Here is a 23,951-nt window from a genome sequence, read left to right as displayed (position 1 = left end):
GAGAGCGCAGAGATCTGTGTGAAGGCCTGCGCCGCGTGGAGGAAGGCGATCCATAACCCCGACCCAGACCGGGAGCTGGAGAATTGATTGGGCGCTCTCTGAGGAGCCGTTGATGTCGGCTCTGTCATATTGAATGGCAGGAAAAGAAAGAAGAGATGAGAGGAAGGATGAAGAAGATGGAGGAACAGAAGCAGAGGAGTACATGAGGTTAGCAGGACGAAGAATCGTCAGGTAAAATGTAGAATGACTTCCTTCAAAGCTTTCTCTTGAGTTCTGGTTCACATTCAGCTCAGTGGATTTGTTTTCAGTTTCTCATATTCCCTCCCGTCCCCTGCTGTGTGACCATCATGCATCTGGACTGAGCCAGAGCCGGAGCCGGAGCCGTGCTCTGTGTCGGCTCAGGTCAGCTGAGTTTGCAAACTGTCATCATCGTGAAGAGGTCCGACTGACCGGATTCAGCTCTTCAAATTAAAACAGTCACGATCAACAAAATTTGGCTTTTTGATTAAAAAAAAATAATCAGGTAAATGTTTAATGTTAGACTGAAAACTGACTTCTACAAAAATAATGACAATTAAATAAAAATGTAAAACACAAGTCATTGCATAAATATTCTCTCCCTTTGAAGTGCCTGACCTAATTCAACAGAGGTCCAGCCAACTGGTGTCTGTCGTCTTACAGTGAGTGGAAGGAACATCAGCTGAGTGTCTCCAGTGATTGCAGTGTAAAGACTCCTGGTTCTGGAAGGTCCATTCACTGATTAGTCAGGATTCCTGGCAAGATTGCTCCAGCCAATCAGAGAGAATGTTATTGAGAAGTAGAAAATACTCAAAATCTCAAAACTCTGAACATTCCCTGGAGTTAAATCCATCATTAAGAAATGGAGGCAATTTGCTCCATAGGTCAGGTCTGAGTGACCGTGAAGAGGAAGACCAGAGCGAGGACACCAGGTCACCATGACAACGCTGAAGGAGCTACAAGCATGTAAAAGAGGAACATAAAATAAATACTGCAACACCGAGAGAAATCCTGCTGAAACACTGTGACTTCAGAGAACATTTATTTCCCAGTGAGACCTGAAGCGCCCGGCTGACGCTACATGGAGATGGTTGGACAACAACATGGTGGATGTTCTGGAGTGACCTAGTCAAAGCCTAGATGCCTGGGATTGTTTTTTGCAGGACTCGAAAACGACTGCTCACTTACAAGGAAGCTACGGCTTTGGAGAACAGTCATCTAGTAAATACTGAGTTAAAGGGTACATGGAATGGAAGCATTACATTACATCACTTATGTAATGCTTCCATGGTTAGATTTAATTGTCACTATTTTGAAGAAATTGTTTTTTCTTTTCTTTAACAGTTTGTTTTTGTCAAAAAAAGCAAACATTGTTGATCATGATTGATTAGTAACAGTAATAATGAACTTAAACGTCCAGTGCAGTAAATACTTTGTAAATCTTCTTGTCTTGTTTTGAGTCATTTTGTTGCTTGGACTGGTCCGACTCTGGTCCGGCTCTGGTCCGGCTCTGGTCTGACTCTGGTCCAACTCTGGTCCAACTCTGGTCCGACTCTTCAGGCTCTGGTCCGACTCTTCCAGCTCTACAGAACCAGTGAAAACAGGACCTGTTGGCAAAGTGATTACTGCTGGTTTTGTTGTGTCAAGCCAAAAAAAAAAACCACATCATTCTTCTACAGTCAACCTGCCACTGTAGCATGAGCGCCTGGAGATCCGCGCACACATTCTTCCTGTACACACTCCACTCAGAGATACACACACTGCAGAAACTGAGCTTTATTGGTTTTATGAAAAACAAACAGAAGGAAGACATGACAAACGGAGTCGTCCTGCAGCGCCGTTCCACACACGACTGTAACTGAGCTGAAAATGACACTTTGATAAATCGACAGCAGAGCTAAACTCTGAACAAGCAGCTGAGCAGGAAGCAGCAATGATACATTTAACACTTCAGATAATAAATATTGTCCTTGTAGGGATTTGTGATGCTGTTTGTGTCGGCTGCGAATTAAACAGCATGAAAAAAAAAACACTTTAACAGTAATTGGAAGAGGGATTAATCTTTAATTTCAGTGCTCAGCGTCCGTTTATTATTGGCCATTTCATTTGAATCTGCTTCCTTTCCGGGAGATTTTGACGCTTTAGGCTGGACTGGCTCACTAAACCCTCCAGTCGGTTCTTTTCCTTGAGGTCCTGTTCATGTTTTCGGTCACCTCTGCATCAGCACCACTGACCAGCGGTAGAAAACGCACCATTTCATTTTAACTGTAAAAACTGATCAAAAACGTTGCTGTGGAAAAATATTTATTACAAGACAAGAACAGGAAAAGTCTAAACAAAAGTTACAGATAACCTGAATAGTGACAAAAAGTTATTTTCACGTTATTATTTTATTAATGGATGGAACAATGCAAACCAACCTGACACTCAGATTGCTCTAATCCTTGGTAAACTGTGAAAAATTAAGTTTGATAAATCAATTTTTTCTGGCTGAATTTCCATACTCCTGTATTCACAGCAGCCCTGTTTGGTTCAACTTAAACAAAGTCCGTTTGCCTCAACAGTCCAGTTTGTTTGGTGATGTGTGAATAAATAATGGAACTCTGATGCGGACTAAAAAACAAACTGTGTTCTGCCTACAAACCTTGGTCTCGGGTCAGTTAAAGCAAACTAATGCGGTTTGAAGGCCAGGCGAACTGGGGACCGCTCCAAAAGCAGGAAGTTGACTACAGCGCAAGGCATTCTGGGTAAATACAACCAAAGCAAACTCACAAGTCCAACGCAAGCAGGAGAAACAACTCACGATCTTTTGCAAAAGACAAAAGAGAAATCCTGTAACCACTCAAATCTGACGTCGCTCTAAGTTTTGTTGTTGAGCTCAGTGTCTTCTTCACAAGTTTTTGTGTCATTTCCTTCAGTGGTTCTTGGTGCATCGCCTCCACAGGCGAGGAGGGGAACGGGTCTTTCAAAGTGCAGTGTGAAAGTGAACCAGCTGAAAAATGGAACAAATGTTGCTCCGTTGGTTCCCAATAGAAGTGAGTCAATGAAGCGTAAGATCTCATTAAGCATCACGGCCCCATTTAAAGAGATAACCTGCCTTTAACACTCCCTGCATCCATTGCTCTGAAGTGGGCTGAAACTGAATAGATTCCTGAACTTCAGCTGTGGGTAGTTTTATCAGAATCATTGATTTCTGGGCACCACCAGACCCTCCCAGAGTGAAATGATTTATTAGAACTAATGGTTCTGTACTTCAGTTCAGGGCATTTGCTCATTTCATGAGCTGCTTCATCCTCAGTTCAAACTCTCTCAATAAATGTTTATTGCAGCCTGTCGTTTACCAAGTTGAAAGAGCTTTATGAAAACCGTGAATCATAATAATAATTCAGTCATTTAATAGGTGACTGTATTACTTAACCTGCGTGAGGCCAAGCAATAAAAAGTAGCTCTAGACTGAGCTGGAGGAAGAAGGACATTATTTTCACCTGGATTTGAAATACTATGACACATGCAGGTGAAAAACAATCACATCTTGATACTACAGAAGCTCTTGGAAACTAATCTACCAATCAGCAACATGAGAACTGCAGAGTGCACAATTTCATTTCTGCTCTCCAACTGAGTCATAATGATGAAGTGGAAGGAGAACAACTGGGAGAATCCTCCAGACGGTTCCTATTAACAGCTTTAAGATAGTGTTCACTGCAACACGTAGGAGGTTTATGGACTGTTCTATAACACATTTAAATATTGTATAAAATTGTTCCTAAACTTTGAGGTGAAACTTCTTTAAAATACTTGAGAATGAAGAAACGACTCAGATCTGGGATGTTTTTCCTCATAGACACCTGAACAATGTCTCCACATGTTGTAAACTCAGTTGAGCCTTGCTTTATTTAATTAGTCTCTTTAAATTAACAAACATAAAGTAGACATTCGAAGCGCTTGCGTTTTGTCCTTCAGTCCACTGAGTTGGTTCAGTCCAACTCAGCCTCTTGGGTCCAACCTGCTGTGACAAAATGTTTTCTTCCTTCCTGATTTGAACCTTTTTGTACGTTTGTCACTCGTCAGTGTCCCATAACATTAACACAATTTAAATATTAGTCAAAAACAACACAAGTAAACAAAAAGTGCAGTTTTAAATGATGGTGTTCATTATCAAAAGAAGAAGAAAAAAACCCATCCAAACCCACATAGCCCGGTGTGGAAAAAGTGATTGTCCTGTAAACCTAATGACTCGATGGGTTTGCTTGTGTCATCTTTGGCTAATATTTAAATCAGTTTTATCTTCTCAAATACTAAAGTGCAGCTGTGTTTCCATTGACCACATAATTGCACAGTTTGAAATATCAGGTTTCCTGAGCTTAACAGCAATCAAAGCTTAAGAGTAAAGCTCTGATTGCTTTACTCTTAAATTACAGAATACATTGAAGGAGTGCAGTGATAAAAGGCTAATATCTGGCTATTCACACAAATACTAATTTCCATTAAAAACCTTGAGAAATAAACACAAAGGTCAGAGTTCACACGTGAGCCTCCGACGACTTCCCCCACGTTCTGCGGCTGCACGAATCCCCGAGTGTATTCAACACGCTTCAACGCACGGAAACGCTTCAGTGTTTGTGCGGCTGGTTTGCAAACATTTGCATTCGTTCTGCTGTCCTCATCCTGCAGAGGCAGATAAAAGGTTGGCATCCAAGGCAACAGCAATGTTTGTGTTTGGAGAGGCGAGGACAGGAACTGCTGAGGGATGAAGGAGAAGGAACAAAAGCCGTGCGCCCAGTCTGCTGGCGAATGTGGACGGTGTGTGTGTGTGCATATATACTGTAGGCGTGTGTGTGCTTTTCTCCCACAATTCAGTGAACAAAGCAAAATAGTTTAACGCTCCAGATATTCCAACGAGCCAGTGTCTAATCTGTTCAATTCTCACATGCTGGTTATTAATCTGAGCTCAACACTCAGATTCAGACTCTGTTTATTTCTAATCTCCGTTTCCAGGCATTTTATTTTTGGATAAATTGGATAACGTCCCCGAAGTGTTAAAAATGATTTCCCTCATGTCTCCACAAAAAAAAAAAAAAAAGATGTTAAATTCTTAGACATTCAGACCAGAAACATGTTTTATTTCCGTTTTGTGCTTATTGGTATTTTTTCATCTTTGTTGGGTTTTGTTATGTTTCCTGGATGATTTCAGTCTTTAGGAAACAAACAAACAAAAAAATGATGTCGGAGATAAACAGCAGGCATAACATTATAACCACGGCCGTCGCTCACTGCCTCTACATTACGGGCACCTGTGAGACGGTGAGATGAGTTAGACAGGAGGCCAACGATTTGCTGATGTGATGAAATCAGGAAAGGTGGCCGAGGATAAAGCTTTGTGACGGCTGGTCCAACAGAGCAGCTGCAGGTTTCTGCCACAAAGCTGCTCAGTATCAGTGTTGCTCATGAAGAGAGGTCACATTTTTTAAAACTCTAAACTATGTTGTTTTTATGTTGTGAAGGTGAAGGACATACTGCTCACTCTGGAGTCATTTAATGAATGACAGATTTATTTAGTTCTGTCCTAAAACTTTGGATGTTTTGTTTTCCCTCATGGTGTGGGCTGAATGACTGCTGAGTTTTTTTATTTTTTTTTATTTTTTTTTTTACAGTCGGTAGATAAGATGAGCTGAAGACTCTCCGATTAGTTCATCTCAATGAACTAGTTACAAACATTTTAATGTGTTTAAGTTTTTAACTGTTTTCTTATACAAGGGTTAGCCTGGTCATTGCCTTCTTGTGCAACTCCACTCAAAAGAAATCTTGCTTAGAACACAGTCTTGTTTTTCTCCCATTGGCTTGGATTGTCTCCAGTGGACTTATTTATTTTTTGCCGGGCCAATCAGTGAACAGCAGAAGTTGAGAACGATGAAGTTGATTTTCTGCGCTGTTTTAGAGTTATAGTCTGCCTGTAGTTTCAGGACTGGCAAAGTGAAGGAAGCCGTTCAGTCCATGTTGGCCGCGCTTCCAAAGGCTGAACTAACACCAGCAGCCATCTTGTTCAGCTCTGCTCTTCTCTCTTTTGCAGGATGGTTGTTTACAGTGCAGGCAATTTCCGGTAAGCTTTCAAAGTGTCAAACTGACGCTTTTTACCAGGTTACACAATGGTGCACCCTTCTTTTCTTTTCACTCAAATACCACTGGAGACAGGAAAAAGCCTAAAAATCTAATCAAAGGGTTCAAGGAGGGAGTGATTCCAAGTTCCATCTAAGCACAGATAAATATTTAAAATGTAATAAATGTGAGAGGGACAGCATAATGTCTATATTTGTCATTTTGCCTTACAAACCAAACTGGAGTAGACTGTGTGGCTCCTTAGACACCAATAGATTAAAGTGGAAATCATTATGAAAAACAGTTTGGAATCAAAAATGTATTTTGAATCTAATCATGAGACAGTAAATGATTCCCAACCTGCACAAACGTGTGTGTGTGGCTGTGTGCACATACAGTATGTTGTGACTGACCGGCAACCTGTTCAGGATGAAGACAGGTACCAGCTCCCCCACGACCCGGAAGGTCAGAGCAGCTACAGAAAATGCAAGTGATGGTAGAAAAGAGAGAGACGAGGAAAAAAAAAAGACAAAAAGCAAAGAGTCAGCATGGTGGAGTGGAGAGGGAAAGGAGGATGCAAACGTTGCTGCTGACAGATGGAATCAACCTGAGCCGGTTGGGGCTGATGCAGGTTGACAGGACGGCGTCTCTTCAAGGGTATGAGACACTGACAGATTGCCTGTCCAGCTCTTCTGGACGCCGTAATCAGCCGTACATGTCAGAGACCATAAACCTGCGTCTGCTTGTCCCAGCAGCAAACAGGTTTCATAAGAGCAAAGAGTCAGGAGGAGGTGGAGGACAGGAGGGGCTGAGGCTTCTGTCAGAGCGTGACTTTAACCTTTCTGTCATGTAACATATACACACAACATTATGGATGCAATAAGTAATAAAAAAAAAATCAGCAGTTTGTTTCTTAGTCGCTTTAGGTTGAGAAGATGATTGGAAACACTAGCATAAGGGTCTGTGTAATCATATAGAAAACATGTCTCATTGTAATATTCTGTTAACAGAATAATGAACAGAAATGAAGGTATTCAAATATTAATCAATTTTGATGAATATGACAGTACAATATGATAGGTATTTCTCAAACCTACATAAAAAGAGAACCACAGAAAACGTTTGAGTTTTCAACCGAGCTTCTGCAGAAGGAGAAAACACAGCAAACCACAAGGTGTTTACCATGCACTCTGACTCTGCAGCAGAGCCTGTCTTTTTATTAAGCAGGAGAAAAGAAGGGAGTCGAGAGTGAAATGTGGGAGAGTGATAAATCAGAGAAGGGGGCTACATCCTACACACACAGTTTCACAGGACAAGGAGTATTCCAAGATAAGAAAGCTTCAAGGCTTAGGGAAAAAGCAAGTTTTGTCTTTCACACGGTTTAACAAATTCCTCCTCTCTGGGGTGTGAATACTAAACCTTTAAATGAAAAACAAACTAGTAACTACTTATGTAAGAATGATAACAAAACATAATTATTCTAACACAATATGTGTGGCTTTATTTGGACCTGGAACAGTTTAGCGGGGGCTAGCTACATTAGCAGTAGCTCCAAAGCTAAAGCTAAGTTTGCTAGCAAGCAAGGACAAAGGTTCACATGCCCTCTGGCGACGAGAATTGATCAAATAAAAACACTTCTCATTATAGTGAGATATAGAATTAGATTTTTTAAAAAATATTTACAAAACAGAGAGAAAATGAGAAGAAATGAAGTGAGAAGATGGTCATCGTCTTGCTAGCAGTACGGCCATCTTCTCCCTGTTTCTTCTGGACGACTCGCAAACAAACTGCAGTTTTACTGGTCAGTATGAAGAGAATGTTTCTCATTTGAACAAGTTTTATATTTCTTTGTAATGACATCCTGTATTTATAGACTAGCTCTGACAGTTAAATGCTTCCGTAATCAGTGATGTTTTATGTCTTAATCAAAAACCAATAACTGGACATAGTAGATGTTTTTTTCTAAAAGGGAGGTTCAACCAGTGGGACAAACTGATCTCAACTTATTTAGTTTAAATACATTTTAGCAATTGGTTCCAATTTAGTGCCACTTAGCTGTTTATCTCCTTTCTAATGTAATGGCCTAAGTCATCTTTTGGCAAAAAAAAGAGGTGGTCATTATTTGTTTTGGTAAAAAATGACTTATAGGCCATATTTAAGGAAGGTGACAATATTACTAGTTGAAATTTACATATATATACAGTACAGACCAAAAGTTTGGACACACCTTCTCATTGAATTCAATTAGAAAGTGTGTCCAAACTTTTGGTCTGTACTGTATGTGTGTGTGCGAGTGCAGGCGTAGGTGTGTATTGGATAAGTTACTGAGACTCCAGCACAATCTAAGTCTAAATCTCAAAAACCTGGTGTCTGATGATTTTGCTTTGACTGTTTGAAAATCTGTTTCTGAGTTATTGTAAGTCAGCCAGCCTGGTTCTGTTCAGTTCCCAGAAGCATCGTTGGGCTGCAGTCCTCTGCAGGAAAGACTAAATTTTGCCCCTGTCATACCAAAAAGTGACTTTTATAAACAAGCTTGAGGTCTCGGGCCCCTGAGCGCCGCGTCCTAGAGCTGCAGGACACCAACTCAAGGTCACCAACTGCTTTTTTTGGAAAAGAAAAAGGAAACAAGGGCAGATGAGAGAGGAAGCTACAGGACAAGGGAAAATCCAGAACCATCACTGCCAGTTCACTCAAATACACACAAAGCAACACGCACACACACACACACACGATGAGAGGCCAGCAGGTCGGCTGTGTGTGTGCCTGGTTTAATTATGAATCAATTTATGGCAGACATGTAGGCAGCACCCAGGTGCATCCTGGGAGGACAGGCTGTCACCAGTCTGTCATAGCATGTCTGCCACAGTGATGACACACTTTTGGTCACCTGCGTGTGTGTGTGTGTGTGTGTGTGTATGTGTTTTAGTATTTCTCACCTTGTAAGGCCAATGCTTTTTAAGATTTACTATGTTGAGTGGACCCAAAAGCCAGGCCCAATCAGAACATGTGTTGTTTTTGGGTTAGGAGTTAGACTTGAACTAGAGATGAATATCAATATCTACAGTATATCGGTCCTGATATTGAAAACAATTATCGATTGAATATTTGTGACAGTGTCAGAGGAACAGATCTTTTCAGCCTAATTCTATGCTTTGTGTTCTGAGTGACATCATGCTTTATTCATTATTTTACATTATATTTAGAATTCCTAGTTGCACTTTCTGAACTATTTGAAAGGTTCGTTACAGTTTATTTGACCAAAGGTCGTCGACCTCTATTGTTCCTGTCAGTTTCAGTTTTTCTATTGCTTATTTTCCATTGGCTGTTAGTCTCCTGCTTGCACTTAATGAATAAGTTTAAGTTGTTTCTACATGTTTGCACCAGTACAGCACATCTAAATATACCAATATCTTCACAACCTTGGTCACAGCTGTGAAATAAATTATTTATGTCTGTGTTTTAAAAAAAGGAACATTTAAAGTCAATTCAGCTATTTTTATGTATCGGATCGGTATCGGGCGATACTGAAACTCATATCGGTATCACAGGTGAAAAAGTGGATCTGTTCATCTCCAGTTAGGACTGAGGTGGGAATTGAGATCAGATTAGGTTTAGGGTTCATCAGCGTGTGACTGGGTGCATCCTGAGGAGCCCTGTAGAAGACTGGTGTTATTTCATTTCATTTACTGGTAATGCTTAGCTTTAGAAAACAGGTCAGGGTTTTAGGCTGAGATGAATGAAGAATGAATGGAAGTCAATGCAAAGTCCTTGTGAAGACAAAGACATAGGATGTGTGTGTGTGTGTGTGTGTGTGTGTGTACAAACACAGCCATATTACTCTCTTCTATTCCTCAGCTACAGTGTATTCTCCACCATGTTGTCCCTGGTCTGTCAGCTGGGTTCCTCTGACTTCATGGTGCCAATACATCTCTGCAGAACCTCTGAGGACAGAAACAGCTGGAACTGGGTTCTGTTTATCTGTGAGTAAATAGAACCCAGTGTTATATCTACTGAGTCAGATCAGATATGAACCTAGAACAGAAAATCTGCTGTTGGAGCCCAACAAAATGTGTCAATGTATGAAGGAGCTGTGTGAACGTGTCCAAGGTGGTTCTGTAGAGGTTTAAAAATGTATGATTCATGTACAGACAACAGTTTGGGAATGGCGTTAGATTTTAAAATACTTTATTTCATAAACAATATCTAAATTCAACCTTTTTGGTCACATACATACCACACTTAGGATATAAAATGCTCAAGTTAGAAGAAGAGAAACGAAGAAGGGGGCATTCCTTTCTGCTCCGCCACCACACAGAAACACATGGCAGGAAAAGACGGCGGTGAAGGTTTAAAGAGCGGCCTGCTGGCTCGGAGGGCGAGCTACATGTGGAGGTCCAGGTTCAAACACCTGTCCTGCGAAGAGGTCCAGCCGATCTCAGTCATTTGAATGATTATCAGAATAGTTATCCACGGGGTCCTAAAAACCTTCCATATACCCTGAAATAATTTCTAAAGTTGATTTTATTCTTGATACTCTGTACGATACTTTTGGAACAGACTGTTAAAACCGTCAGCATCTCATAAATAGGCATAAATTCATATGATTAAATAATTAAATACAACATTTTGGTCCGAGAGAGCTAGAAAAGATTCACATTGTTTCCCTGCGTTCAGAAGAGGCGGGCTGCTCGGACCGCACACGTTGGAAGACCTTCACCTGTGAAGCCGGAACATGAGAAGCCATCCCTACTGTCCCAGGCAGATATTACCGGTATTTGTGCGAGAGCGAGTTTAGTATTTGTGCAAAGAACGTGTGCTCCTCTACTACAAAAGCTTTCCACGGGTTCTGGTTGTTTTAGTCAAAGTTTTCCCACAACAGAACAACACTATAAGACAACACTAAGGAGGCATTTGCTGAGTAGAATACCTTTTGCCGTTAAGGAAACAGAAACGCCTTTTGATTAAAGAATACACCAAAATGCACAGGTCACAAAAGCCATTGATGGAAAGTCAGAAAGTAGATCCCACGGCCCCCCGGGGACTGTGTGTGTTCTCAGTGGGGTGGGCGCTCCAGCGCGTGGCCCCGCCCCGAGCCCGCTCCTCCTCTCCGAACAGTGTGACCCGTTTGCTCACCCGCCTGTCCTTTGACTCACAAGACGCTACGGCGGGTGAGGACGGGTCTGGACAGTGCTTCATTGTGCTGTGCCTGAGACAAACTGTGCAAACGCTACTGTGCTGTACGTCCTCCAGGCTAGCGTTAGCGCCGCTGTGCTGCTAGCTTGGCAGCACAAGCTAGCTGGATGTACCTTTAAATATACGTGTGTGTGTGTGTGGGCGTGTGTGTGTGTGTGTGTGTGTATGTGTGTGTGTGTATTACAAACGTTGGCCAGGCAGTGTAATAACTCTTGCTATGAGCAAACTGTAAACAGCAGGTTTAGTCCAAGGTTTCTATATACAGTCAGAGACGAAACAGTTCTGGGCTGGGCCAAGCTGAAAAGAGGCTTCGGCTCCAGCTGAGTTCATCGTTTGGCTCCGCAGGAAAGAAGGAAAAAAATAATAAAAAAAAAGGACCCAGAAAGTTTTAAGTCTTCATCATTACGTTCAATTATCGCTTCCACCACAGCGCCACCTGCTGTACTGGATGTCTGGAGCCCGTGGTGCTGGACCCCGGATGCTAACAAAGCAGTTGTTATGAGGTAACCAAGGAATAGATCATACTGCAACAGAAGAAGAAGAAGAAGAGAGCAAACAGGAAATGAGTCAAAAGCAAAATCAGTTGGGCAAAATAAGCAGATATAAATATATAACTATTTATATATAGATACAGTATATGCATATATCTATATATAAGTATATATAAACTGAGTTGATCTGAACTAAATGCCTCCACAGGGAGCGTCTTGTTTTGTTATCGTCCTCTTATAAATGCTGTTTACTCAGAAATAAAACCCCACAGTTGAGAAAATCTAAAAATATTCCAGTAGCCTAAAATTACATTTCATGCCGTTATTATTATTATTATTATTATTATTATTATTATTATTAATATACATCTATTCCTGTATTTTGGCTAAAATCACAGAACAGGCAGAGAGCAGATCAAAGTGTATTAATCATATTTTGGGCACAGATCAACACAATGCCTTTCAGGACAAACATGGACGGCTAGTTTTGGTTTCCTCCACAGGGCTTTCATATGAACATTTGAAAGGATTGAAAACATCTGAATTTTAACAGATTTTTATTTTCTAATGTTTTCCTAGAACTGAAACTGAGGTGTTTGGCCAGAAAGACTATTGTTACATTTGGACGCTGTCCCAACTATGAAGCACGGCGATGGCAGCATCATGTTGTGTTGGTTTCTTTACTGCAGGAGAAACTGGTGCATTTTGTCCATTTGTTCCGAACAGTAAAGTCCTTCCATCTATTTTTTTAGCGACCAAAGTGTTGTGAGGACAACAACATTCTTGTTTTGCAGCGTCCTGATCTCCTGATCAGTCCTGTTGGAAAACATTGGTCAAAATTACAGAAAACTGAAGCTTGTGGAAGAATATTCAAAACATCTGACTGGAGCCTTAGAGACTGCAGGGCAATTCTACTAAATACTACGGAAAGTAAGAAAGGACATTTAAGAAGATCCAAAAAACTGAGCTGATTGTTTTAGCATTTAGCTAATCACAATACTTTTGGTAATCCTGACTTGAACAAAAATGTCTTCTACCCTATATGTGAATTTGGTTTAAACAATGTTATACTATAGTCACATCACTTTGTTAGTGTTGATCATTTTAGCTTAGAATTGATTAAAACTCATAAAAATGGAATATTATAAATAAAATAGCAGAGTTTTAGTTTGCTCATTTTAAAGATTGCCTCCAGAGGCCAGCAGCAGGGGTGTGGGAAGGTTTCAGGTGACAGGAATCTGCTCTGACGCAGCTTCTTTTCTTGAATACTGCAAGCAAGGTCAAACCGCAAACACACACCTTCTGGCCGACTTATCTGCACACACTCTCACACTTGGCACACATACAGAGAGTGTGAGAAACGTGTTGTTCCGAACAGACTCTGGGTGATGGCAGATAATCATAATTGATCATAAAATTCTTCAATAATTATCTAATTGGAAAAACTTGGTTGGAAATTTGCAAACTTTAAATGTCTGAAAAAAGATCAAGTCGTCAAACTGGATACGTTTCTGGAATGTTTTTAATTTCAGGAATAAATGCATATTAACAATAATCTGACTGTGAATAGATAAAACATTAAGAAAGTCATTTTATTGTAATAGCAGCAAACTGAATAACGCTAACAATAGAACTTATCTGATGTTTGAATAATCTACCTGGTTATATGTATATATATATATATATATATATATATATATATATATATATATATATATATATATATATATATATATATACACATATATATATTCATATACTTTTGACCTGAATGAAATGTTCCAAGTTTACATTTTTAGGTTTTTACCATAACCTAAAAATGGAAGTACAACTATCCTTCCTGGCAGGTTTCTCAGAGTATTTTATTTAATTTTTTTTTTAATCGGTGTGATTTCCAGAAAGCTTGTTTCGCAGAAAGCTTGCAAAATAAAAAGCAACAAGCCGATGAGCTTCATGTAATGCAATGAGCATGTGCAAAAACAAGCCGTCAAACAGACATTTGCAGCAAGGTGGCAAAAAATGATTTCACCAGGCCCAGAGTCTGTAAACCACCCAGTGACACCGACGACTCTGACCCAGAGACGGACGTTTGGCGCCCACTGGGTGTCCCCTGGAAGACAGAGCGATGAAAGTCTGCGTGAAAACAGCCACGGCTCAAATCGCACGTGGCGAATCTGACGCTCGTCCTGCCGAGCGGCGACACGACGAGGACGGAGCGGCGCCTCGCTGGCAGGGGCTAAACGCTCGCTGTGTGGCCACTGCCAGCTGCTTACCCCGACTGGCTGATGAACGTCCATAAACAGAGAATAAATTGAACACAATTGAAGAGCGTGATTTTCCCCCAGAGGTCACTGCAACCAGCAAACTTCATCCCCAGTTTTTCACCAGCTCCTTCTCTTTCACAGCCTGATGAGATGTTAGCTGAACATGGAGGAGAGCTCACAGTCTGGAGCCTTTTCCCATATTCAGACAGTAACGTCCGTTCTGTTTATGTTCAACTGCAGCTTGGTTTGGCTCCTGTTCTCACTGTGTATGTCAAATCTTTCTACACACACCACTGTTAAAATGTTGGTTTTTAAAATAAAATAAAAAAGACTTTGATTAATCACTTTGAAACCCTTTCATTCATAAGATGTCTGAGATTTGTCCTTCAAAATTCAACTAAAACCAGATAAATCTGTTAGAAGGACTAACATAAATGTAAGTGTGCTCACTTAAAGGGGCAATATTATGTAACACATTGTGTTACAATGTTTGAGAAATCTTTGCAATCCTTTAATCACCATGGCAACCATTCAGCTATGCAAAATGCCTGGGTGGACCTAGTCCCGCCTTCAAAGACGCAGCTCCTCCTCAGAGCTCCAGTTTCCAAACTTTCATCTCATAGGGCAGCCCTCCTCCACAACTCCCCCACTCAGCTCCTTCAGACTAGCCAGCAGCAATTAGCAAACACCTGGTGGAGCTGCACATCAGCTGAGCTCATCATATGAGCTACTGTCAGTAAAACGATGGTAAAAACGTTGTTAAAGGGCTAATAGAGAAGGTGGAGCTTCAGAAGAGCAAGAGTTTTTAAAGCAACAGAAGCCCAATTTCAGGGAGTTAACTTGCAAAGTCAGATTTCTTTTAAGTCATATAAAAAAAATTTTAACAACTGAAGGTAACATAGTTACTTGATTGAACTATAAAATGAACTATGTGCCTGAAAACACATAATCCTGCCCCTTTAAAACTTTAATGAAGCACATTTTAAAAATATTTCAGCTTTCTGTTTTACTTAGCTGGAGTCTATCAGCATGAGTTTTTTGCGATACGAGGAATATTGGTATTGCCAATACAATACTGATATTAATTCAGATACTTTTAAAAATTGTCACTATCACTGAATAATTTGGTGATTTGACTTCAGTTAGTTGATTATGATAAAAAATAGTGTTAAAGATTTCAAGCCAATAAAAGTGTTTTTTTATGAAGTACAATAGAAAACGATCTAGCACTAAGCAACTGATATCCTGTTGCAGATGTCTCCATTTTGTAGTCAAAAACAGTGAAATGATAAAGAAGCAGCATCCACTAATTCTAGCTCTGCCTGGTAAACAGCATGTCTACATAGAAATAGTTTCTTTTTCAGTAGCTTCTCAATGTTTGTGCTTCTGCTTCATTTATTTCTTGAAAACAAGTCTTTATATGAGTTGACTCTTAAGAACTTCCACACTGAAGAGTGTTGTTATCAGCGTGACCTTTGCTCAGCTTAGTTATGGTGAATTCACAGATGAGAAACAAACACCTTTCTTTTGTTTCCAGGTAACTGGGGAACAATCAGGGGCTTTTTAAGGTGGAAATGATTTATTTCCAAACAAATCTTTACAAAAAGCCTCGTGGGGACAGAGAGGAGAAATCCACAGTAGGTTATGAAGCTTTTGAATTCTTTCTGAAAAACCAGATCTTTTTTTTTCTTTCATTACAGCAGGATTTAGCTCTCTTTTTGTAATTATTTGCTTCTAAGCACCAAGTCCAAAAAAGAAGAAAAGCTTCAACACTAAATGATATCAGACAAATCCTCCCAATTTAGCTTCCTGGCATAAAGGTCAGGTCTGATGTGTGGCATGGTCTGCCTCCACATATCAGCTTAGATCTCTTCCCCTCCACCAATGGCTGATGTGACACATTCAACTTTTCCATTCACCCAGACATTTTCACAGAAGGCCTTTCTTATAGTCTGACACCCATGTTCTTCCAAGCAGCTTCTGGTTAACTTCATTTGTCTGAAGTTTTTTATCTTCTCAGGGTTGGTCCAGAGTCCAAAAAACTGATATGTCTGTAAGTAAGTCTGGAGTAAATGAGTGGGCCCAAGAAGAGAGTTGTCACTGGCAGCTGAGCAAACTGCAGTATACACCATACACAGCCCAGAAGAAGCATTAGGTGCTAGGAGGATAGAAACTGATACTATGTTGGATTCTTGGAGAAATTCTAAAATTGTTGTAATGCGCAGGCAAACAGGATGTATATGGACACTGGATATGTTTAGTTGCATCTGAGTTTGGCTGCTGTTCATGTTTCACATTAGATTTTTGAATTTTCACGCAGTATGACATAGACAGATTTTATTGTCATTTAATTGTATGTTTGAAAATGTACAAATTGAAAGAATGCATGTAGGTAAACTTGGACTTATACAGCTGTGCTAGCATTTAGCCAACGAGGTTTGGTCCTGGTACCTTTCATATGTAACCTACCTAAACAACTACAAGTGTGTTTAGGTAGGATACATATGAAGCAGAGTAAGAAGCTCTGCTAAAATCTGTAACTAATGGGGAAACGTTAGTTACAGTTCTTGTTCTAAGCTTTGCTTCGTCCATAAGGTCTGGACACTAGGCTATGGAGAAACGATCGCTTGCTATAGGTGTTGACTATGTTGAAGTATGGTTAACCCAATTGCTAACGTTTATTCGTGATGTTTGCAATGTGCCACCTGTTACCCTGTAACATCTGTCTGCTGTGGTAAATGAACCCAAGCTATCCTCGTGAATATGTGACATAACCCAGAATACTGTCCTGATAGTTCATGCTGTGGCAGGTTGGAAAGAAAAGAAATGGGTTAGAGGGCCAATGTTCATCCAGCAACATGCTCAGCGACAGAAAACCTGCGCTCATCTCATTGGGAGGGGAAAGTGCTGGTTACTGAAGCATCTCTGTGACAGGAAGGACAGGAGGAGAAAAACAGGGGTACAAGTCAGACTCCATGGGGTGTTCCGTTAGTCAGGCAGGGTTTCATTGTCATCCAGTGTGAGGAGGAGGTGATGACGTAGAGGCTGGGCAGGCAGGAGCAAACCAGCAGGCAGGCTGCATTTATTATCTTCACCTTAAAGTAGTAATATTCTAAAGTCTGTGTTTTGGTCTGGAGAGGACCTGCTATAGTTTGTAACATACAAGCTCTCATGGTATGCAGGTGTGTGTTCAGAGTGTGTTAGTGTGCAGGTAGAAGTCATCGTGAAGGTGGGGAGGAGCTGAGGGGAGCAGGCGAGTTGGACTCTGGTTGCCACGGAGAAAGAAGGGATGAGAAAACAGACACAAGCCCCAACAGCAGATTTCAGGCTGCTTCACTTCCAGTTCAATCACGTTCATCATTGTTTAAACCCGAGAACAGCGGCAGCCATCTTGAACTTACACCTGGGATTTAGGCTTTGGAAGTTTAGAACGATGAACTCTGGTGTGATTTTGTTTTTTTTTGTAGTTTGGATCAGATGAGCTAAAATGCTATTTTATTCTCAGACTTTAAAAAAAAAAAAAATTCTTTACAGTTTTTAGATTGGCTTTGATACATGACGTGAAAAAAGTAAATTAAATTTGAAGTCTCAGTTGACTCAGTAGCACTTTTTTTTTCTCAATTAGTCACCTTATCGCCACAACCTTTAATATAGGACATGATGTTTTACAAATCAAGATTTCAAACATAAACCATGTATTTCTCTTCAGTCCAGTCACACCTGATAGCCCGGTAGACTCGGTTCCATTGAGAACCAAAGGTGTAACATTTGTCCCATTTTAAGCTGTGGTTCACTTTCACACTGTAAAATGTAAAAAACCCTTTGAAAAACCCCCATTCACCTGTGGGGGCGCTGCAACAAGAACAACTGAAGGAAATGACATGAAAACCTCAGAAGAAGACACTGAGCACAACTTCCTCAGTGTCTTCTTCTGAGGTAAATAAAATGGAGTGGCGTCAGATTTTAGTGGTTGTAAGATTTTACTTTTGTCTTTGGCAAAATACCATGAGCCAGACTCGCACATTTGTTTTGGTTTTATGTACCCAAAATGCTCTGTGCTATTGTCTGCTTCCTGTTTTTGGAGTGGTCTCCAGTTCCCTTGGCATTCACATTTGAACCGCACCAGAGTTTACTTCCTCCACCAAACAGAGACCGAGGTTCGAAGGTGAACCAGAGTTTACGGTTTCACAAACGAGTTCAACTAAAGCATACTAAACAGGGCCGGTGTGAATGCACTCTTAGATGTTTTTGGAGTAGTACCTGCAGTGTTCAACACAAACTCTCAGCAACAAAGTAAAAATTTGTTCCTTAGATACCTAAACATGCATTTTTAGAATAACACGAGGTAGTAGTGGAAAAAAGCCTGACTCTAGAAATCTAACTACAGGTTAAAAAAAATCACACCAGGTTCAGAGCACATTTGAAATGTTTAGAAAAGCGCAAGAAAATAAGCAGGGCCAACTATGTTGAACCAGATGGACCTGAAAGTGAACGCACCATCGCCTCGTGCTGCAGAATACCTGACTGGTGCCGCCGCCGCCGCCTTGGTTGATCTCTAAAACAGTCCGACATGAGGCAGAGCCGGGCGGGACGATGGGGTGAGATGGAAGAAGCAAGATGAGTTCAGTTCAAGCTGAGCGCTGCATTCATAGCTGATGACACCCAGTGCCACGACACAAACACCAACCACACTGTGACTTCACTTCACGCTGACGGTGTTGCCTCAGAGTGTTCGCACATTAGCTGCAGAAATATCTAACATACTGCCGCACTCGATCATTTAGCATCCGCTAGCATTATGGGGTGTTGCTATCTTTGTTTCAACAGAAGCTGCTCTATTGACTGATGTCGGCGCTGGTATGGAAATGGATGTGAAACAAATGAGCTCAACATGTAAGCTTATTGAAGTCAGTTTCTCAAATTTCTGCCAGGAGGGAACACTTTAGCTTTCACCTTAACCTTATTTTCATTAACTTAATGAAATTTGATGAATATTAGATTTTAGAAGGGTTGAATTACACAAACCGTAAAGCGGACACATGTTCTGACATTAAACTACAATAAGTGTTTTTTCTGTTTTCAGTCAGTCAGCATTACCAAATGATTTCTATTTAATAAATGCCAGAATAATGAGAAGGAGAATTTTCTTCTTTTTAGCTTTTTTCAAAATTTGAAGCGTCTGTCCTTCATCAAGCTTCACACAAGAAGAAGAAGAAGAATTACTTTATTCATCCCAGCAGGGAAATTATTTCGCAGTTACAGCAAGAATTTTTTATACACAGATTAACACACACACGACAGGGAGCTGCGTCTGCAGGCAGCCAGCTGAGCCGGCGCCATTTTAATGGTCGTTGGGACCGGGAGTCGAACCCGCGACGAGGACCAAGGCCTCCAAACGTGGGGCGCGCCAACCCCCTGCGCCACCACAGCACGACCCCCAATCGCTTTCTGGAAGTTTCCTCCACGCAGAATTGGCATACAGGCCATTTTGGTCGCACACCTCCTCTGGCATTTATTGAATATAAGTCATTTTGGTAATTTGAACTGGATTTCCTGATTCTGTATGGAAAATATTTGGTTTCAACTGTATACTTTTGGTTCTCTGTTGCTTATTTCATCATCAAGAAGAACCGCTTCAGAGCTACAATGTCCAAAATCATATCATCCAAAGAAATTTTACATAAATTTCTAAAAACCACAACCCTGACTTCAAGATAGAGTCAAAATTCCCTTCTGAATATTATTCCTCCCTAAAGCCTAAAATAAGCCCTACAGAATACAGTGTTTAAGAAAAAGTAAGGATTGTACCTTTAAATGTTTCCACTGATAAGACCTAATAGAGGGATATTTCCAGGTTCCACACACTGCAGCACCCACATGACACGTGGGACAGGAATCCGGAGTGATTAATAACAGCATTGTTAGACATAGAGAGGAAAACTGTGCGTGTTATTATCATCACAGAACAACAGACAATTTCAGCAGAAACATTCAGAACAGTCAGCAGAACTAAGACCCTCCGTACACAAAACAGAATCATTCACATTTCAAGTAAGAGTGCTGCTGCTTTAGGTGGTGCTTGTCAATGAAGTAAAGAATCAAATTCTCTTGACATCACATGCATTAGCAATAGCTGGCCTACAAGAAAACATTCCTACCCTGGCTAAACTTCCGTCACACAGAGGAGGCAGCATGTGATCACTAGAGAAATGGTTACTTTATTCAGAGATTTGCACACACTTTGATGTCAGAGCCGGAGAATCCGAGCAAACCTCTTTGTGGAGCGGTAAACCTCTTCTCTTCAGAGACCTACGCTACTCAACGAGGTTTCCAAGCCCCCTCAGATCAGCATCGATAACGTACCTCAACATCTAAGAACCGCTCCGCTGGGTTAAGCCCGGTGCTTACCAGTAGAGATAGTAAAAGAAGGACAGGACGAAGAAGGACAGCTTGCACCACGCCTCCTTCTGGCAGAACTTGAGCGTGTCGCCGTTCATCACAGACGCCGGGTCGTAGATCAGCTCCTTAGTGTCCGTTGGGGAATGGAAGTACCTGCTGCAGAGGGCACAACACCACATCCCGGGTAGTTGACCCGTTCCAGAACACAAGGAATGGTGGTGGTATGGGGGGTTGGATGGGAGAGGTGACAGAAGGGAAATGGGGAGGAAGACGGTGAGGGTGAATCTGGTGGGACGTCATCATGCAGAAGACCTGAGTGAAGCAAGGATGGGTGGAAAGGGAGCTTTAAAAAGGAGAATCCCATGAAAAATAATCATCCAGTTTCAGTGATAGTTAAAGTAAGGATGCATGATTAGTGCTGTGTGATCAATAATGATCACATGTTGTAATAGACATGTGATCAATATTAATAGAAAATTTATCTGATAGAATATATCAGATAAAATATATCTGAATTCTGATTCGGGACCGCATGGCATTCTGGGAAATATAGGCAAAGGAAAGGCTTTTAGCTCATTGAACCTGCTACTGCCTACCTTAGCAAGGTTGGTGGCACCAACTAACTCTTTGGTTAGCTAGCAGCAACATGTTGACTGAGGCTACGTTCACACTGGAGGCCTTAATGCTCAGTTCTGATTTTTGTGAATCAGAGTTTTTTCAGAATTCCTAATATATGTGACTTCTATTTAATCTTCTGTGTGAACTGCAAATAAGGATGTTACTGCGCAGTAACATCCCAGGTGGTCTGTTTGTTTTTTCTCCCCTCCAGGGTTTTTTTTTGTGGGCTCTAGTGTCCCTCATATGAAAGTAGGCTGACAGGAAAGGGGGGAAGACATGCGGCAAATGTCGCCGGGTCTGGGAATTGAACCTCGCGTTATCCCCTACACCACCACAGCACGCCCTCTAACTCAGTGTTTGTGGAAGTAAACATGGATGGTATCGGTAAAGTGGATACCTAAGTTTTACCTTGTGATAAAAATGAGGTGTTTCAATTTTCCTCTGAAATATTGCCACAATCTAGGTTTGTTTCTCTCTTTAGTGCAGTATTGTGTATTATTTCTTGCCTTATTTCTTATTATTACCTAAATGCCACAATGCACATTATAATAGTTATCATCCAAAGTATCAATAAACCCTGCAGCTAGTCGCTGCTTTCTGATGCGACAGCCTCCATTTTATCTTCTTAAAATGAAATGAGATCCGTTTCTTGCAGAACGTTTTAAGACTCACTCAGCATAATGATTGCTAAAGCTAATCTCTCACTGAACTGATTGAGTGCGACAAAGACAAGAGTTAGAAAAAAAGGCCAATTCATTAAATGGAATTTTAAGTTTCCAACAAGATAAACACATTTTGAAACAACACATGAGAAAATATTTTGTCTTTTGTGAGGTTTGAAAGTGTTCAGAGGCTTCTGAATCTACGGGACTTTCAAAAAAAAAAGAATTGTATCTGCGTCTACAGCACAGTGCCTCCCAATCTGTGTTTCTTAATAAAAATCCCCGTATGTAAAAACTAAACACTCTGTATCCCAGTGGGCTAGAATACAAATGCAGAATGCCACCAAAACACAAAACCTGGAGGGCAATATTGGCACAGCGCATGTTGATCAGAGCTTTTACAGTCCAATGAGACCGACTGCAGCCGGGCTGTTTAAATTGTAGTAGAAAATGTGCCATGTGGGAAATTAGAGAAGAAGAGGGAATTGCTACCGTTGCATATTGCTTGGAGTGGGGGGGGACTTCTAATTGCTGACAGACATTTACGACTTTGTTAGATTCAGAGTTATTTCATTTGATAGAACTGATTAAAATGAATAGTGTTACATTAGAATGCATCATTCTGTCGGTGCAGAAAAGCCTCATTTCTTTGGTGGTATAGTCCAAAAAATAAGCTGCCATCGTGATGCATATATTCCATTTATTTACAGCGAAGTACAACTCATTTCTGAGAAGAAATGAGTTGTACTCTGTGGCACACTCGATGTGCCACAGAAATGAAATGTTAGACATTATGCTGAAAGATGCATCATCATTAACATGTCCTGTAATGTCAGTTCCAGGTATTTTCACATAAAAATACATTTTTATGTGAAAATTGAAAAATTTCTTTTTAATGTAGAATGGAGATGCAGAAGAGGTACAGTGGTGAACAACAGTACAGGCTGAAAAATTAGGTAATACAACTATCATTAAAATATGATTTAATGTAGCAAAAAGAAGACAGTGAACCAAATTAGAACAAACTTAAGAATTATAATGAAAAGCTTTTTAGGAATTACAATAACCTTCTCATCAGTGCAAATTCAATTATTTTGAAAATGAAGTCTGGTGACAATTCTTCTTTTAAATTTCTCAATAGTCAGACCGCTTCTTTTCACAAAGGCCTACTGACCTACTAGAAAGTCCTGAATGAAAGGCAAAGTAACCACAGTACACTGTGAGGCATGAAGGAAGATGATTCTTGAGCTATGCTGCGGGGTTTATTTATCACATACAAGGAATCGTGGATCAGTTGAAGCGGTCATGTTGCCTGATCCTGAAGAGCAAGTGATCCTGAAATGGATGTTTTAACAAGACAAAAACCCCAAACATACCAATAAGCAGGAGTGTCTTGGTTCCAGCCCAACAACTGTATCATTATAGAGCAGTCAGGCCTCTCCTTAGGGCAGGCGTCTCCAAACCTGGTCCTTAAGAGCTACCATCTTACAGGTTTAAAATGCAACCCTGCTCCCACACAGCTGAATTAAATGAATGGTTCGCTACCAGGCCTCTGCTAAACTTGACTGCATGCTGATGAGGTAATTCAATCATTTGATTCAGCTGTGTTGGTGCAGGGATGAATCTAAAATCTGCAGGATGGTAGATCTTGAGGACCAGTGTCGGAGGCCCCTATCCAGCCATCCATTCACTTTCTTATGCCTATCTGGGGTTGGGTTGCAGTGGCAGCAGCCCCTCAAGGAATCCTGAGTCGCTCCCAGAATGCCCTGGGTCGTCCTCTGCGTCTCCTCCAAGCAGGATGTGCTTGGAACGCCAGCAGGCATCCTAACCAGATGCCCATCACCCTGTCTCTAAGGGAAAACCCAGACACCCTGTGGAGAAAACTTATTTTGGCCATTTGTATGTGTAATCTCGTTCTTTCGGTCATTACCCAAAGCTTATCACCATAGATGATGATAGGAACGTAGTTTGACAGGTTAATTGAGAGCTCTGCCGTTTGACTCAGCTCTTCCTTCACCCCGGTAGATGGGTTCACTGCAGACGCCGTACCAATCCACATATCAATCTCCTGCTCCATTTCTTCCTCATTTGCGAACGAGACCTCAAGATACTTAGACTCGTCCACTTGTGGCAGGACGTCTTCCTTGACCCGTAAAGGGCACTCTACTCTTTTCCAACTCAAGATCATGGCCTTTAGGGTCCTCTGGACT

At 41.0% G+C, this 23,951-nt stretch overlaps 1 protein-coding gene across 2 annotated transcripts in view; it reads right to left on the bottom strand.

Moving 5' to 3' along the window:
- Positions 1–10,282: 10,282 nt before the first annotated feature.
- cnih3 (cornichon family AMPA receptor auxiliary protein 3) overlaps positions 10,283–23,951 on the bottom strand; it is a 55,742-nt gene continuing 42,073 nt past the window's right edge. The window contains exons 5-7 of one of the 2 annotated variants that reach the window (XM_023347908.1): positions 20,471–20,617; positions 19,871–19,926; positions 10,283–11,831 (exon numbers count right to left, since the gene is read on the bottom strand). In XM_023347908.1, the coding sequence (XP_023203676.1) occupies positions 19,896–19,926; positions 20,471–20,617 (178 nt within the window). In that variant the 3' untranslated portion in view covers positions 10,283–11,831; positions 19,871–19,895. The remainder of the gene's footprint in view (positions 11,832–19,870; positions 19,927–20,470; positions 20,618–23,951) is intronic. The other variant, XM_023347909.1, reaches the window with a different exon arrangement.

The sequence above is a fragment of the Xiphophorus maculatus genome, chromosome 15 (assembly GCF_002775205.1).
Source record: "Xiphophorus maculatus strain JP 163 A chromosome 15, X_maculatus-5.0-male, whole genome shotgun sequence".
NCBI lineage: Eukaryota > Metazoa > Chordata > Actinopteri > Cyprinodontiformes > Poeciliidae > Xiphophorus > Xiphophorus maculatus.
The sequence above is the reverse complement of the archived record's forward strand: the minus strand, read 5'-3'. Positions and strand labels throughout refer to the sequence as shown.